Source organism: Neolamprologus multifasciatus, chromosome 22, assembly GCF_963576455.1.
Source record: "Neolamprologus multifasciatus chromosome 22, fNeoMul1.2, whole genome shotgun sequence".
In the NCBI taxonomy this organism is placed as follows: domain Eukaryota; kingdom Metazoa; phylum Chordata; class Actinopteri; order Cichliformes; family Cichlidae; genus Neolamprologus; species Neolamprologus multifasciatus.
Window position 1 is genome coordinate 4412649 of NC_140459.1, and position 17408 is coordinate 4430056.

The following is a 17408-nucleotide window of genomic DNA, read 5'->3' on the forward strand; positions in this document are numbered from 1 at the left end:
ACAATATAAAACGCCTTGAGGATTTGGTGCTGTATAAATAAAACTGAATTGAATTCTTGTAAAGCTTAAAGTTAGTGTCATGACTGTCTTAAGGACAGGTGTCCTGAGACAGGCAACAGTAGCTGACCTGTGTCTGCTTTGCTTCACCTCCACTAATCAGAGACACTGAACTGGACCTCTCTACGGTTTGTGCTGTTGGTGCATTTCAGAGCATTTTAAATGCAATTATCTTAAAAGTAATATGTTGTTGTCTGTATGCTACGTAAAATCCAATAATCTTTAATCAGCTTTAGTTTAGGTGAATGAAATCCTAGTATTTTAGTCTTCTTGTACTAAGTAACAATTATGAACTATCTCTGTCTGCATTAAAGCTATACAGTTTATGAATGCTAAGTTAACCCTTATTTCATATGTAGTGAGTTCTCACCCCAGAACACAAAAACCAATGTGCAGTGGAACATAAATCAATATCCATCAAATTCTTTACAGTTTTCCTTGTTTAAGGTTGCAGAGGGGTGTGGAGCCTATCCCAGGTCAAGATATGGTGTAAACACTGAATGCCACACATCACAGAACCTGGCAACCACGCTCCTATCTACGCCTATGGCCCGTTAGGAAGTTTAGACCCAGTATCTACTTGCCGTGAGGAAACAGTGCCAACTGCTGCATTACCATGTTAATCTTTTTTAAAAATGTCTCATATTGCAATATATAAACTTTTCTGCCCCCAATAGTCGACAAAACAACAAGGAGACCAAACACTTCCAAATACCAGCCTGTGGTTACTTATTTGTGCCACTCGCAAATGAGAATGAATGATGATGAGATGGCTAAAACTTTTATTTAAGTGATCTTCACAATCAAGATATGGCGTAAACACAGCAGGGTGGAACTCCCAAATCTTTAGGAGTGACCTAAAAGTTTAAGCATGTCTGCAGGGGGTTGATGATCGCTGAGTGAGTACAGGACAGGTGCTAAAAGTCTGGCTTAAAAAAGAGAAAACACAAAATAAAGACATTTTATACTGTTCTGAATTAGGTCGTCACAACTCTGGCTACGTTACTGACATGATGCAGCCGCACAGATGATTGCTACACTTTGTTAACCAACACTGTTGGAATTCACTGACAACACTGCAAATTTGAGGCTTCATAGTGACACCTCACAAACCAGTGAATGTTATGGTGGCTATGACCTTCTTCCAAATCCACTTTCATCAAAGTGAGTTTGGAATTTTCAGGAGTTTCTCACAGGATCCATGAAGGAAACCAAGATGAAATCTGTAAATGATTCCAGTTATTTTTTCTTCTTTACATTAGGATCATCATACTGTCATCATGTAGGAAAAGATTTGAGTACAAATACAGTTATTGGATCAGAATCTGCATGTTCTAAACGTTAGACGACTCAGATTCTGATGATTATGAAAGTTGTGTTGCCCTACAGCCATGTGAGACAGACGAAAAAAGAAAGAAATAAGAATGAGGTGAAAAATGGCTGTGGAAAGGAGAACGGACAGAGTGGGACAAGCTTTACAGGCTTCATAAGGAACACAGAGGGAGCTAAACTAAGATGGATAGTCAATATGGATCAGAAGACTGCTGGGTGGGAGGGGTGGGGGGGGGGTAGTCGAAAGAGAGAGAGAGAGATAGTGTGTGTGTGTTGGAAGTATTCAAAGGAGGGGATCCAAGGCAATAAAGACAGACAGAGAGGAAATCAATGTTCAGGCCAGAGAGACAAACATTTAGAAATGAACTGCAGTCCCTCTCTGTAGTGACAGCAAAAGCCCAAACTTCCACCAGCATTCACAGTCCAGTCACACAGCGGGCAGCCGGAGATTACACAAAAAAAGAAGAGACTCATAACACTGTCAAGACCTGGGAAAAAGCCCCGACTCAGGTACGTGAGATTTTGCAGTAAAGTGATGTTTTGCTTTAGTTTTTGGTATTTCAGGTATTGTATTAATATTGTTGAAGTGCGTTGGTCAGTCAGTGCACCAGTTTAGGATAATCTGAACTATATTCCAACTATTAGATACTTTTCCATGACATTTAGTTATGACATTCATGTTTCCCAGAGTCAACTCTTCGATGTGTTCCCATATTTCATAGCTCAGCATCTAGGCCACAACAAACTCAGTGAAGGAAGCAGCATGTAACAGTGAACCGCAATACTGGAATTTGGGAAAATAACTAGAAATATCTTGTGTATTGAAAAAGAGAACATTAAAGAGCAACAGCCAAGCTTGTGGTCACTTTGATCTTCTATGATGAAATCAACCTGATGGCTACAGCCATGGCCCTCAAAGGAGATGTAGAAAAACACACTAACTACTCCACACATCACCACTAAGGCAGGTCATGTTAAACATGAGAGCTTCCCACATACATGCATGTCCCATAACATATTCCATTTAATGTAGTTTCTTAAACATTCATCTAGTGCTATTATCAGATCAAAAAATGTTGTGTTTCATTTCAGTAAATATGCGCTGAATCAAAAACACTTGAAAGTCACTGTTTAGACCAGGGATGCCAACTTAAGGCCCAGGGACCAGAATCGGCACAACAAAAGCTCCAGCCCAGCCCACTGGACCATACAGGCTGTGGAAAACACATTTGAGGAACTAAATTTTGGACATTTAACTATCGTTCAGAATGTCTGTGAAGGTTCTCAGTCATCCAGGTCATCGTAGTCAAAGGAGCTTGCAAAGAAAAGCGTCTGGACTTCTTTAAAGAAGTCCAGACGCTTTTCTTTGCAAGCTCCTTTGACTATCGTTCAGAAGTTTCACAGCTTTTTTGACTGTTCGAGACATCCACTGGGGCATTAATTGCGTAGTTAAACTTTACACCCATAGGAAAGGGAGTATCACAGGCCAAGCACACTCAAAGTGGTCTGTCTGTGGCTCATTATGTAAAATGAGTTTGAAATACCTGGTTTAGCATTTTCCTTATTCTAATATAAACTGCTGAGGCAGACAGGGTCATCAACATTGTTTAAGGCAGCGGTCCCCATCCCCCGGGCCTCGGACCAGTACCGGTCCATGAGTCTTTTGGTACCGGGCCGCGAGAGTTGAGGCTCAGGTGTGAAATGTATAGTTTTCAGGGATTTTATTGGTTTTCAGCGTTATTTTGTTATCGTTTTTATCGTTTACTCGGTTTTCCTGGGTCTTTTCACGTGTGTTATAAATAAATTTCTTTTTTCGGTGCCGGTACTAGTTTTATTTTGTTGTATTTATCCGCGACACCTTAAAGGTCGGTCCATGAAAATATTGTCGGGCATAAACCGGTCCGTGGCGCAAAAAAGGTCTCCTTTTTTCTGTGGTGAAGGCATGCAAAAACATAGGCATGCAAAAACATAGGCATGCAAAAACATAGTACTAAAGATGATGCTTATAAATGTGACCATTTTAGTCAGTTAGTCCTCTTTTCCTCTGCCGAAAATAGTTTGGAAATTTTTTCTTTAGTGAATGTAACAATAGATTTTGATAGATGTCACTCAGTTTTGTTTTGTTTTTTTCAAGCTGAAATGTTCCTGAGACAAAGGTAATTAGCCTCAAGAACAAAGGAGGCCTAAGTGAGAGCCCTGTGGATATTTAAAAGGTATAAAAGTATAAAAATACATAGCAGAAATTCCAGCCCAGTTATGGACCATTTGACTTTGGACAACGTTCTTGTCCCTTTGGGATTTCTGATAACTGGACAGACACTAATTATAAAGTTTGCAAGTTCCTTTCAAACTTGTCGTTGCTTGGAAGTGAGAATGATGTAATGGTGTCTGCATCACTGAGCTCACAGCTGCACTTTTCATTAGAGCAGCAGGAACACACTCTTCTGATCAGAGAGAGGAAGTTTCAGGCATTTTATGGGCAGCTGGTCTGACACAATTCAGACGAGTTATTTAATATAGCTTGATTAATGTGTTTAATAACATGCTGTTAACAAGGAGGCTCATCTGACCACAATGAGAAGGATGATGAGGCTTAGAAGACAACTGCAGCACCTTTTTGTAAAGTAGCCAATGGAATGGACCAAATGAACACAGCTCACATTATATGTTAGGTTAGCATGTTAGGTAGCGATTCATACTGTGGGCGCAAAGGTGAAAATCAATGGCTGTTTGTCTGTGTGTCTCTGTGTTAGCCTCATGATGTGCTGGAAACCTGTCCACAGCGTACCTTATCTCTTGTCTCATGACAGCAGAAACAGGCTCCTGCCTTCCCGCGACCCTGAATTGGATAAGCAGTTTAAGGAAATTGATGGATGTCAGGAATGGCGGTGGAGTTGTTCACGAGGACCCACAATAAATAACACGAGGTAGATGAAATAAACTCAAACCCAACAGTCAGAAATTGAATTGAAAATAAAGCAAAGTGGGCTCTGAAGTAAAACCCAAAACAGACAAAATCATAGTTTAACTGATTTATTGGAATACAGTGAGCATGCACAGGCAGAGATGCCAGCGAGGAAGACTTTCAGGAGACTGAACAGGTAATTGGGAGAGACGCTGAGGTTGGTAATCCCAGCAGAGTACACAAATAGGGGTTCCACAGAAACGCCCCATAGAATAATTGTGAGGTGAGAACTCAAAGGAGTTGTAGAAGGGTGGCAAGTATGTTAATACAGAGAAGTTTCACTGAAAAGCGAGCTGTTCTTCAGCCACACGGGGAGCACTGGGAAGTGGTTACACTTCGCAGTGGTTTCAGTTTCCTCACAGAAAAGCATCCAAGTGAACTCCAAGCATCCTAAAGTGCATCATTACAAACTGCATGAATATGTTTAGTCTGCTTATTGTCCAGTTGTGTTGAAGACAGGAGCAACAAAAGTAAATACAGGAAGGGACTCAGTTCTTGACTACTGAGAATTTAGAGAACTTACATTTACGTAGTGTCTATGGCACCCTGCCCCATGCCAGAATGTAAAGTAGTGTAACAAACGCAAATTTGTTACACTACTTGTTACATTACTTCCATCTTCCTCCCTAAACTGACTTGAAACACATTGTATAGGCTGCTGTTCATCACACCCGTTGAAGTTCAGGGTCTGGCTGCTGGGCTGGGGTTGAAATACACTCAGCTCATCACTCTCGGTTCTTTGCTAGTTTAGCATTAGCGTGCTGCCTGTGCAGATGTTAGCAAAGAGCTTAAGTTGTGTTAGCAGCATAATGCAGCTGCTGGATGCAGTTTGCACTTTCCTATCGCGCTCTCATCCCTTTGTGCAATAAAAATCAAAGTAATCTCCATATCCAGGCTGTAGACTAATTTTCCCCTCCAGCACACTGACTAAAATCGGCAAGTACAAGCAGAGCCAAAGGGAGGCAGACTAGCAATTCCAAGGAATTGAACTGGCAAGAACTGGGAATGAGTTTCTCAATTCCCATTCCTAGTACACATGTAATGCACTACATACTTACTTGTACATCATGCAAATTTCACCATGGTATGCTGAGAAATACAATTTTAAAAGTTTTACTGATGCTACTGCATTTTGTGAACATTTGCAACTTGCCATGCCATACATAATGCTAAATAGTGATGTTCGATTCGTGAACGAATCGTTCAGTACTCGAGAATCACTTTACTGACTCATGAATCATGATTCACAAGCCCAACTGACTCACTGACTCATCCCTGTTTCTGTTAGCAAACTAATTCGCTTAGTAGAAATATATCTAGCTTATAATTAAAATTGTGGGGGGGAAAAAAACAACAGCCAGTTTCTTAACAAAAGCATTTCTGCTCTGAACTGGAAGAAAAAACCCTGAGTAGAAGCTCACATCAAGAAAATAGCTCCTCGGTTCACAGTAGCATCGCTCTGCTAACATGCTAACAGCACATTTGAGCTACTCACCCCCTCCCTTCATGTGCTGAATCGTAAGCGTAAGCAAATCACTCAGGACTCGCTCACCCCCTCCCTCCTGTGCTGAATCATAGAGCGAACGAATCACTCAGGACTCACTAACCCCCTCCCTCCTGTGCTGAATCATAGAGCGAACGAATCACTCAGGACTCACTAACCCCCTCCCTCCTGTGCTGAATCATAGAGCGAACGAATCACTCAGGACTCACTAACCCCCTCCCTCCTGTGCTGAATCATAGAGCGAACGAATCACTCAGGACTCACTAACCCCCTACCTCCTGTGTTGAATCATAGAGCGAACGAATCACTCAGGACTCACTAACCCCCTCCCTCCTGTGCTGAATCGTAAGCGTAAGCGAATCACTCAGGACTCGCTCACCCCCTCCCTCCTGTGCTGAATCATAGAGCGAGCGAAAGAATCACTCACTCACTCACCCCCTCCCTCCTGTGCTGAATCGTAAGCGTAAGCGAATCACTCAGGACTCGCTCACCCCCTACCTCCTGTGCTGAATCATAGAGCGAACGAATCACTCAGGACTCACTAACCCCCTCCCTCCTTAATTTTAGAAATGTTTTTGCTCTTTTTTGCTCTATAAAATAGTTGTTGTTTTTTTAGAATCATTCATCTTAGCAGTGGGATTTACATGAAAAGAGAAACAAATTAAGTTTGAGTGAAAATGTAAATTTTTTGCACTCTCTGGTCAACTGACTCAGTGAATCAAATGACTCAAAAAACCCGATTCACTTTGGTGAGTGACTCATTAAAACTCGATTCAGTAAAAAGAATCAAATTTACCATCACTAATGCTAAATGCTTCTGCAGCAAAGATGACAGTTAAGTTCTAAAACACAACATTAAACAATGCTACAACAGGAATAGTTTTACCTGCAATGCCTCAAAAAAGTTAGCCAGGTAGCGCTGAAGCCTTCTGGTTCAAAACTGTTTGGTGTTCCTTAGTTACTGACTGCAGAAACATCAGCGCAAAGTTATGTAATTTATCTATGGTGTGCTCTTATACAGAAATTATACTGGTTTGGTGCATTCTGGAATAAATATAATATAATCATTTAATATCATTTAATATTCCACAAAAATATAACATCAAAACGATTTAGTAAGCAAATGTGTTATGCAAGAGGTGAGTCATGCTTTAATAAGGGGCCATAATGCATTTCATTTTCAGGCTTGCCATTGTTACATAAGTGCTGATATCAAGACATGCAGATATGTTTCTGAACTAATCAATTTTTCACTCACTGTGTAACCTGATCTGGATTTTTTTCTCCTGTGACATTTGAAGCCTTTGCCCTCAGTAGCCCAGGATGTGTGGTGAAAGGTGGAAAAATGGTGAAAATGTTAAAAATAATCCCAGTTGGATTGCTAAGGACTGGAGATCACTTATTACTGAGATAACTGACTAGTTCAGCAGTGATATCCATCATGACGCATTATGTTAAAACCATCGTATTTAGTCCTTTTAAACATGGACCTGTTGTACTTCCGTATTTTCATTCATTGACTCCGGAACACTTTGGTATGATTCATACTTCACTATAATCTGGTTCAGTCACTCTGTCTAAAAGAAGCTCTTTCAGCTGCCCATTTAAGTTTTTGTGATTGGCTGCGCTTGTCACTCGAAAAAAGAAACCGTAGGCAGGAGGTGGGTGCAGGTGGAGCTTCTGGTCTCATACACAGAGCCATGAGCTTGAGATAACCGTTTTATCCTCTCTCTTATGACATCATACAGAGCCAGAAATATATGAAATGCCCACCCCGATTTACACTATAGGCAGTATAAAATATGGCTGTGTGAAAAGTGATGCCAGTGCAGAAGTGCCTTAAACCTGTATTTTTTTTAATGGCCACTAGGAGGCGATACCTGTGATTGCAAAAACACCTCAGGGAAAATGGCCATTTGCCCTGGCCTATGTGACCACTTTGCTGTTGGAATTATGGACTCAGTGTTTCACTCAGTATGATGTGAAATCAGTGACCGAGTCTGTTTTTGAAATTTTGGTCATTCCAGGTTTCAGAAAAGAGCATCCATGTATTTGTATTTGCTAGTGAGTAAAGTAAGATCTACCACTCACAGTGTAAACACGGACTTCATTTGGTCACATTTATGATCACCTACCACTTCAACCTTCAATTGTGTCTTTATATAAACTATCGACTGACAAAATTATAACAGTTTTAAACACGAGTGACGCATAACATTTTATTTCCCCATTTTTTCCATTTATTTAACAATCTTTCGATCAATTTTAATTAACAAACAAACTGTCTCCAAACTACTGCTCAAAGAGTTTTTAAATGAGTGCACATTATGAACAACTAAACACAAAGGAGGCTGGAACCAGGCAAGCTTTATTGGTTTTAAACTTTTAAACAAAACACTGCTGGCAGATTAAAATCCTGCAAATAGTACATTTTCAGGAATATTGAAAACAAAAGTCTCTATTGGAACCATCATGTTTTAGTAATAACATGGCCAATTATTGTCTGATCATGAATCATTAATGTAAACTTTTCCCCTATCATTGATAATGTAAACATATCCAGGGTAACTGGCATAAAGAATATACAGTGAGAACATATATACACCCGAATCACAGTCTGAGGAAACGTCTGCGCTGAATTAAGTAAACTTTTGAAAAGTGGTTCACGGAGTCAGAGCTCTACATCTCTAATGTGATGTCCTCAAAAACACCGTTCTGATTTATTTGTATCGAGAAAAAAACCCTCAGAGGTCAGCTACATAAATATATCTGTGTGTGTGTGTCTGTTTGTGTTAGTGTGTGTGTGTGTGCTCGCTACACAGCAAGGATGCTCAGCTTTGGCATTTAAAATAAACATCTCAAAACATAAAGCAGAAGCTCTCATAATCAGCTGCTAAAGAATTTTCTATTTCATTTTCACATAGCAAATATTCATAAAATATGCTATTAACACTGCAATTAATTTGCTACAATGTTTTTCGTTAACAGTATCACAGGCTGTAAGCGTAACATTTCTCCCCAGTAGGTCTAAAAATGGCTACAAACGATGCCCTATGCTAGGCATGATTGTTAATATGCTACAAAAACAAGCAATCTTTCTGGTCACTGTGCAACAGGAGAACTTGGATAGGAGGCAAACTGGAAAATGTGTTTCATAGTAACATATTTATAGGTACTCAGAATCAGAAGCTTTATTCAGTTAATTTTTTCAATATACCTCTAAATAACATCCAAATCATTCCAAATAATCCCAAACTTGCTCTCTGTAATATTAAAAACTAACATTTTTCTGTTATGCTACAAACTGTAAACATAGGTGACCTTAAATTTTCTTTCTTGCTGTTTTAAAAAAGATTCATATTATGAGGATTTAAAATGTGCAGATTAAAAGTGTTTTTAAACTTTAAAGTGCTAAGCTAAATACATATTAAAGCACGAAAACCTGGAATCATACCCATTTTTAGTTTGCTCTCCATCCAAGTTTATGTTCATCAAAGCCTCGACCTCCATCTGTTCTTTATATAAACACACTATTTCATTATAACAAACCAGGAAGATTGAGATTCCATTATGAACCTGTCAGTTCAGGTAAGAACACCGTCACCAAAGTGCACCAAAGTTAAACACTGTTAGATCATTTCATTGTCAAACCTCACAGAGTTCACACAATTTAAGCTATCGGGATTCAAAATGCTTTCGCAGTCTACCTAAACCCAGGCTTGTCCTTGTCATGCAGTATCTGACTAAGGCCCCAATCACACAGGCTTAAAGACTGACCATCTAGTAACCACCGCTTACAAGTGAAACATGTACATTCTCTTACCAGAAAATGTATATTCTGTAATCAGTTACTTTGTTGTTGTTACATTGTTGTTACAATGTTGCACTAAAAACCTCCTTGTAGTTGCTAACAGGAAGCGGCAGTCATCTGTAGTTTGCATTAAAAATGCCGATGTCTGCAAACATGTGCCAACTACATGGTGGTGGTACTACTAAGTGGTAGTAAAACTGTGAAGAGTGCGACATAAACCAGAAAAAGAGACCAACGGCCTTCAAAATAAAAGTATTAGTTGCAGCGGGAAGGCACAACTTTTACTTGAAGGCAAACATTTTCCATTTCTGGTTTGTATTGCCCTTCAAATTCCATGTATTCCACTACAGCTCAGAGAGCAGTTGGCAAGTGTTTGCAGACAAGTTGGTATCTGCCATGCAAACTACAGGCAACTGTGGCAATCTGCTAGCCACCAATGCAATCACAAGGAGGTTGTTGGTGCAGCACCTCCTTTGCAATCAATTTCACCTAGTGACAACCAGGAACATTCAGTATTTACCAACTTTTTTAGGGAATTTAGATATTTTCCGTAGTAACCAGAGGTTGCCTGGGCATCACTGACCTGTGTGACCGAGGCCTTAATGACACATCTGTTGTCACTGATGGAAGCTCTGAGAGTTTGCTGCTGCTGTTGCTACGTCAGGCTACGTCAGACAGAGCAGAAACAAAGCGCCAAATATAAATCACTACAAATGGAAAGAGCCATCTTCCTTGGATATTTACTTTAGAAAACTGGTAGATAATCAATTATTAATAACTCCTTATAAACCAACCAAGTAAAAAAGGCAAGGTAAGTTCAGTCCTATTGGAGTTCTTTTAGTGAATTGAATAGATTCAAATGAAATCCAATCTCCACCTGGTTTTACATTTTCTCATATCTGCATGTAGTATTAAGTATACATCTAAGACAATAAATTCTAAGTTCATGGCGCCAACATTAAAACTCCAAGGCATCCAGTTTGATTGTACCATGGGTGATCACCGCTGAAAGAGACGCTCAGGTCATGGAGACCTTCAACCTGTGAAGCTCCCACAGATGCTCTTTGACTGTGCTCAGTTAAAAAGTCTCAGTTACATCTTCTGCTTCAGTCTTCAAAATGTTAAACATTCATTCTCAAAGCTTCCAACTTCTGATACAAACAACTTAGAAAATTTGATAGCTAAAACATCTTAAACATATGGGAGAACATTTATTTCAGCAAGATCGCAGAAGAGGGAGAAGAAGATCTGTACATTAGAAGTATAAATCTCTATTAATACACAGTTTACCTCTGGTTGTACCTGTAGGTCATGGTACAAGGGCAAAAGTGATAAGTGATACTGATTATTAATACACTGGGCACTCTGCATCATAAAGATGGTTTTTCATGAACAGGGTTGGGAAGAACTGAAGGATGTGGTGGTGTTAAATTTAAATACACCTGGAAATTCCAGCTTTAAATAATGTTTTATTTCAATAAACACTAATAACATTTTTTTTTAATATGTTAAAGTAGCTAGGCCTTATTAGAGCTTGTCTGCTGGCCTTTTTACACCACATTTTATTTATTTATTTACATCTGCACTGTAAAATGATGCAGTAATGCAGGGATGTCTTTTTGTTTTGTTTTATAGCTCAAACTGCAGATTAGAAATTTCTAATGGCCAATGGAAAAAAGGATTTTTCCATTGGCCTTTTGGATTAATATGGGAATCTGTGGGAAATAAAAGTACTTTTATTTACTTTTTTTCTAAACTTTTCTTCCATCAAGATAAATGTTTTCTGAAATTTAATTAAAACTCTTATATTTATTTTTTTGTTGTAAAATGAAATAAATTACTAAATAAAATCAAGCTAATTTTGTTTTAAATCAGAATAAATAGCCTTAAAAAATGGTCCATCCTAGTTGTGAACCAGATTTTAAAGATATAAAATAAATATGGTTTACACAATGTGAAAATGTGCAAACAAACATTCAATGGTCAAAGTTTAACTGAGACGACTGGAGTCAAATTTAGATGTATTCTCTGAAAACTGTGAGCTGTGTTGGATGTAACACCCTCAAATGTCTACTGCATGTAACTTCCCTTATGGACAAATACCAAAATGTAAACAATAATTATAATAATATACATATTTTTTAATAATCATTACTAAGGGGTTACGTCCATAAAACCACGATTTATTTCTAAAGTAATCAAGATACTGCATCGACCTTCCCAACCACATTCACAAAAATATGAAAACATTAATTACAAGAAATTTGGGTAATGTTTTCATATGATTCATAATTCAACATTTATGTTGTTTTTGTGAATGGACAGCATTTTGGAAATGATTCAGCTTCCTGTTTCCTGTGCTGTTTGACACTGTTGCCTGTGTATCATGGCCGTGATGATGAATGTACCCGTCAGAAACCCCACAAACGTCTTGTTGCTACTAATCGTCGTATCTCTCACTCCCTCCCATGTTCCCTCCCAGCGTGTTAAAAGTTTTGTTGAGTGTCTGTCTTCATCTCGGGCTCAGCATCAGCAGTGAGTCATCCCTCCGCCCACCTGCTTCTCTTCACCTCCTCCCCTCTTTTCTCTCCTCTTTTCTGATCTCCTTAAACCTCACTTCTTCTACTTCTTTGCTACAACCCTTCCTCCCACACACTTGGCGGCTACGGGATCTGTGTTCGTGTGTGTTTTTGTCGTGTGGTGTATAAGCGCTGTAACAGACCCAATCTAACCCTCATCCCCAACCCCAGATGTGTTTTTCCCTCCATATGTAGCCTAGCATGGCGAGGCGCTCATTCGCATGTGTGCGTGGTAGCGTGGAGGAGGCACGGCAGAGGGTGGCGCCGCCATAGGCAGGGACTGGGGTGCGGGCCCACTCGGGTGAGGGTGTGGCTGAGGGTGGGAGTGGATATGTGAACCCCTGGACAGGGTGGAGGTGGCACCTGGGTGAAGAGGATGTGGATATGAGGAGGAGGTGGAGGAGGAAGAAGCTGGTTGGAGCTGGTAGCTGGCAGCTGATGACGGTCCAGAGGAAGAGGGTGTTGCCTGGGAGCTGCTGCCCCCCTTGGGAAACGACTGCTGGGGTGGAGTTTGGTTGAGCTGGATGGAGATGTCAGAGGAGACATCGGAGGCACTGCGGCCTCGCTGTGGTGGAGCCCAGGAGTCTGGGTGGAGGTACTGGCCGCTGTAGTCGCTGCAGTCAGACATGCGGGGGCGGTACAGTGCAGGGTGGGGCCGGTAAAGCTCCTCCTCAGCGTAACGCTTCATGAAGAGGTAGACAGACATCACTCCTGCACCCTGGAGACACAAACAAAATACTGCAACGTTACAGGATATCCTGTTTGTCGTTTTGTAGATTCATCCAGTGGTCATATTATTGGGTCTGATTAGTTTTTCTTTCGTTTTTTTTAGGTTTGTTGTTAAGCATGATGTATCTCGCTCGATTAATCTGGCTTTTTAAACACAGTCCTCTGCAGTGATACAGCATGTCTGCCATGCTTTTCCAAACAAAAACAATGTAATTCTCTCCACAGCCCATCATTGTGGCAATACACTGTACAGGGTGGGCCATTTATATGGATACACTGTAACAACATGGGAATGGTTGGTGATATTAAAGTCCTGTTTGTGGCACATTAGTATATGTGAGGGGGCAAACTCCTCAAGATGGGTGGTGACCATGGTGGCCATTTAGAAGTCGGCCATCTTGGATACAACTTTTGTTTTTTTCAATAGGAAGAGGGCCATGTGACACATCAAACTTATTGGTAATGACCACTTGCATTTGCATCTTTGAGTGTGATCCTGAGTGAATCAGGGGGGACAACGTCAACTCGACAAGTCCATGAATGTCGAGAAAAGTAACACCATTGTGCTTTCAATTCAATTCAATTCAATTTTATTTATATAGCGCCAAATCACAACAAAAGTCGCCTCAAGGCGCTTCATAGATACAGAGAAAAACCCAACAATCATATGACCCCCTATGAGCAAGCACTTTGGCGACAGTGGGAAGGAAAAACTCCCTTTTAACAGGAAGAAACCTCCGGCAGAACCAGGCTCAGGGAGGGGCGGGGCCATCTGCTGCGACCGGTTGGGGTGAGAGAAGGTGCTGACCTGATGTTTCTTTTTGGAGATAAAGTATCTGAATTTCAGGAGCAGAACCATGCCTCCAAACACGCTCCTTCCGGTTCTCATCTATATATGTTCCCCCTGTTTATTCTCATTTACGTGCCCCACCCTCCGTCCCCTTTTCAATTCTTTAACTTCTTCGCTTCTCATTAGTACATGGGGATCTGCCAGGCCCGAGAGCCACTGCCAGTCCCCTTCTCAGCCTTCCCTGAACTGCAGCTCAATTCATGTCCAAGCCATTTACCTTTATCTACTAAAATGCTGTCCAATCTCAAATGAGGACGTGGACCCAGCGAGTGAATTGTGGCTTGGACACAATGGACTCTTGCATTGAAAACTGCTATTTGACCTCTTGGTTGAGTCCCATCTCTCCACCAGCGATGAAAGAATTTGATATTTGTTTGTGAAACAAGTTTGAGGTCCATGGGAACAATGACCTTAAAGGAGAAGACCAATTTAGTAGCTTTTGCTTATGGCTAATATTTGTAATCACAGCTCAGGTTTAGTTGCAGGTAGACTTCTTCCCTATCATCTATAGTAAGATATAGAAGCTATGCTTTGGGACTATAAACCTTCATTCAAAAAGAAGAAACTGTAATCATTATGCAGTCCCAACATGCACCAGTGCACAGAGGAAGGACCTTACAGACATAGACGATTGAGTTTGGTGTGGAAGAACTTGATTGGCTTGCACGGTCTATCTGATATCATTGTGTTGATGTTTTTCTAGGATCAACATTGCATCTGACAAATCACATAATTATGATGTCATAGCTTTGCAGCTTGGACAATAACTTGCCGATGTCCTTTCATGAAAAATCTTTAAAAAACAGAGCGACCAACGTTTTGTAGATCCAGGAATAACACCAACATGTTGAGTATCTCACATCGAGAGCCTTGCACACAGTCCTGACCTCAACCCAACAGAACACCTTTGGGATGAATTAGAGCAGAAACCAAGCCAGACCTTTATCTCCAACATCAGTGTCTGAGCTCACAAAGGCACTTTCTAAAATCCCCAAAGGATTTTGAAGCTGTTATAGCTGCAAAGGGTGTGTCGACATCACATCTAGGGATGCAACGATACCAATTTTTTCAAACCGATACGATACCGATACTTGGATCTGAGTACTTGCTGATACAGAGTACAAAAAACGATACTTCTACCACACACACACAAATGCAATGAATTGGATGCCGATAATAAATAATATCTTAATAAAAATGACCACAAAAAAATTTCAAGTGAAAAATAAGCACTTCTGTTAAATTATTGCAGAGTCTCCACATTGTAATTTAACAAAATATCACTGAACTATTGGCACTGTCTCGAGCTTTCAGAATAATAAATAAACACTTCTGTTTGGAATAAAATAAACTTTTGAATTATTGCAGAGTGTCCATATTGTAAACAAACATACAAACAAAATAACGAAAGTATTTGGCATTGACGAACTCCTCATCTGCTCGTGGATCATCAGTCCACTGTGCCGTTAAACCAAGGACTGACATCGCGCACACACTGCTTGTCTTTACCTCTTCAGAAAGTTTTGGCACCATTATCTCCCTGATGTATGGGCGGCTGGGAATTTCATATCGCAGCTCGAGTATGCTGAGAAGACGGTGCAATCCTATGTTTTCCACAACTGGCATTGGCTGGTCATCCAGAGCGATAAAATGAGTCGAGCCTCTGTTATTTTAACTGCCCGTGGATTTTCTCTTGACATTTTTCATCGCTTTTCCAAAACCTGAGTTAAAGTTGGCTGTTCCACACTGCTGACATTTTGTTTAGCCTAGCTACAGCAGCCTCCAGTTTCTCTTTTTTATCTGGAGCCGCCAGTCTCACTTGCCTAACCCTGTGCCTGTTTAGCGCGGGATGTCCCCCTAGTGACCAATCTAAAAAACTACAACAAAAATGACAAGCCACCCTTTGATTAATGAAATAAGTTGGTATCGGTTCATGGTATCGGTTAACTTTTACGAGTATGAGTACACACACATTTTACAGTATCGGCCCCGATACCAGTATCGGGGCCGATACTGGTATCGGTATCGGTGCATCCCTAATCACATCCTTTGTAGCGATAGAATCTATAGATTAAGAATGGGATATCACTCAAGTTCACATGCAGGTGAAGGCAGACGAGCAAATACTGTTGGAAATATTGCATATATATTATTGCTATCTTTCTTATAGTGGAAGAAGTTAGCTTCTAAAAATATGTAAAATGATTGAAATCACATGTATAATCCAAAACATACCTACTGGCTATAGAATTTCAGATCTGACTGGCAATATTCAAAACAGCTCTAGTAATATAGTTTAGGATAGACAGCAATGCAAGTGACACTGATGCATTGACAATGTCTTCCAAAAAAAACCATAACTTAGATGAAGCGGGGACAGGCCCCTCTCTCTCTCCATCCATGACACGACAACATCTGCATTGCCTAAGGGAGCAAAAGTGAAGAATGCAGAGTTCCCAGAAAATTCCCATACGCATAAAGATTTGCTAAACACAAGAATCAGCATCATCCTCCCTAAAGTGCAACACACCATAAGGAGGAGGGTGGGGGGATGAAATAAATCCGTACTAATTTTGCAGAGAGTTGACAAAAAGGCTCGGCGCTCCTCAGCGGAATGAGCCATTATCAAAAATGTATTCATGTTTTCACCCGGGCATCCGCTGAGCATTCACAGCTCATTCACTATTCATCCACAACATCATCGCTACAACAACCCTGGAACCTGAATGCTGATGAACGCGTGTGTGTGTGTGACAGAAAAATTGTGTCGTTAAATGTTCTTTGCTATTCCAGCGCAGGTTAGAAGAAGAGTTGAAGAAAATAAATAAAAGGAGCGGAAGTAAGCTGAAGGAATGAAGTGATAAAACATGTAAAAAAAGGGGGGGAAGCGAGTGAACGGATGATTAGAAAAGCAAAAAAAAGAAAGTAGAGGTGACACATGCATAAGTAAAGATGCTAAGACGGATAAACCCATGTCAAAGGAATGGAAAGACGACGGGTAAATGAGCGAAAAGAGGATTAAATAGGAAAAGAGGGGCAAGACTAATAGAAGATTAGGAGGAGCGTGTGATTACAGCAGGTGAAGACGCGATAAAGACAGATGACAGCCACTTTATGGGCACGAAAGATGGGAAACAAGATGGGAGGATAGAAGAAAGGATATAAAAATTGGAATAAATAAGACAAATTTAGAGGAAATTGAGGACAAAAATAAAGACGGGACGTGAATTAAAAAAATTAACAGAAGAATCAAAGCAAAAGCTAAGCAAGAAAACATGAGTCAAAGATTTAAGCGAGGACTGGAGGAGAAGAAAACAGGATTATAGACTGAAAGATAACTGAAGAGGGAGGACTGAGATCAAAGAAACGATGGTGGAAAAAAGAAGTGGGAAGGGAAGAAATGGTACAATATGAAGTAAGAGAGAAGAGCGCAAAATATGAAGTTAAGCCACACCATGCAAGAGGACAGCAGAGGAGATAAGAAGAAGGAGGGGACAAGAGAGGATTAAAGAACTGAAGATAAAAGGAGAGAGAAAGAGACGAGATAAAAGTAGAGGACATATAAAGAGAGAAAAGACTTG

At 40.4% G+C, this 17408-nt stretch overlaps 1 protein-coding gene and 1 long non-coding RNA gene across 2 annotated transcripts in view; both read right to left on the bottom strand.

The window, feature by feature from the left end:
- Positions 1–17408, bottom strand: part of LOC146492682 (uncharacterized) — a 147754-nt gene that overhangs the window by 88690 nt on the left and 41656 nt on the right. The window lies entirely within an intron of this gene.
- Positions 6463–17408, bottom strand: part of cacng7a (calcium channel, voltage-dependent, gamma subunit 7a) — a 58420-nt gene continuing 47474 nt past the window's right edge. The window contains exon 7 of the mRNA XM_085148375.1: positions 6463–12966. Within this exon, the coding sequence (XP_085004501.1) occupies positions 12445–12966 (522 nt within the window). The 3' untranslated portion in view covers positions 6463–12444. The remainder of the gene's footprint in view (positions 12967–17408) is intronic.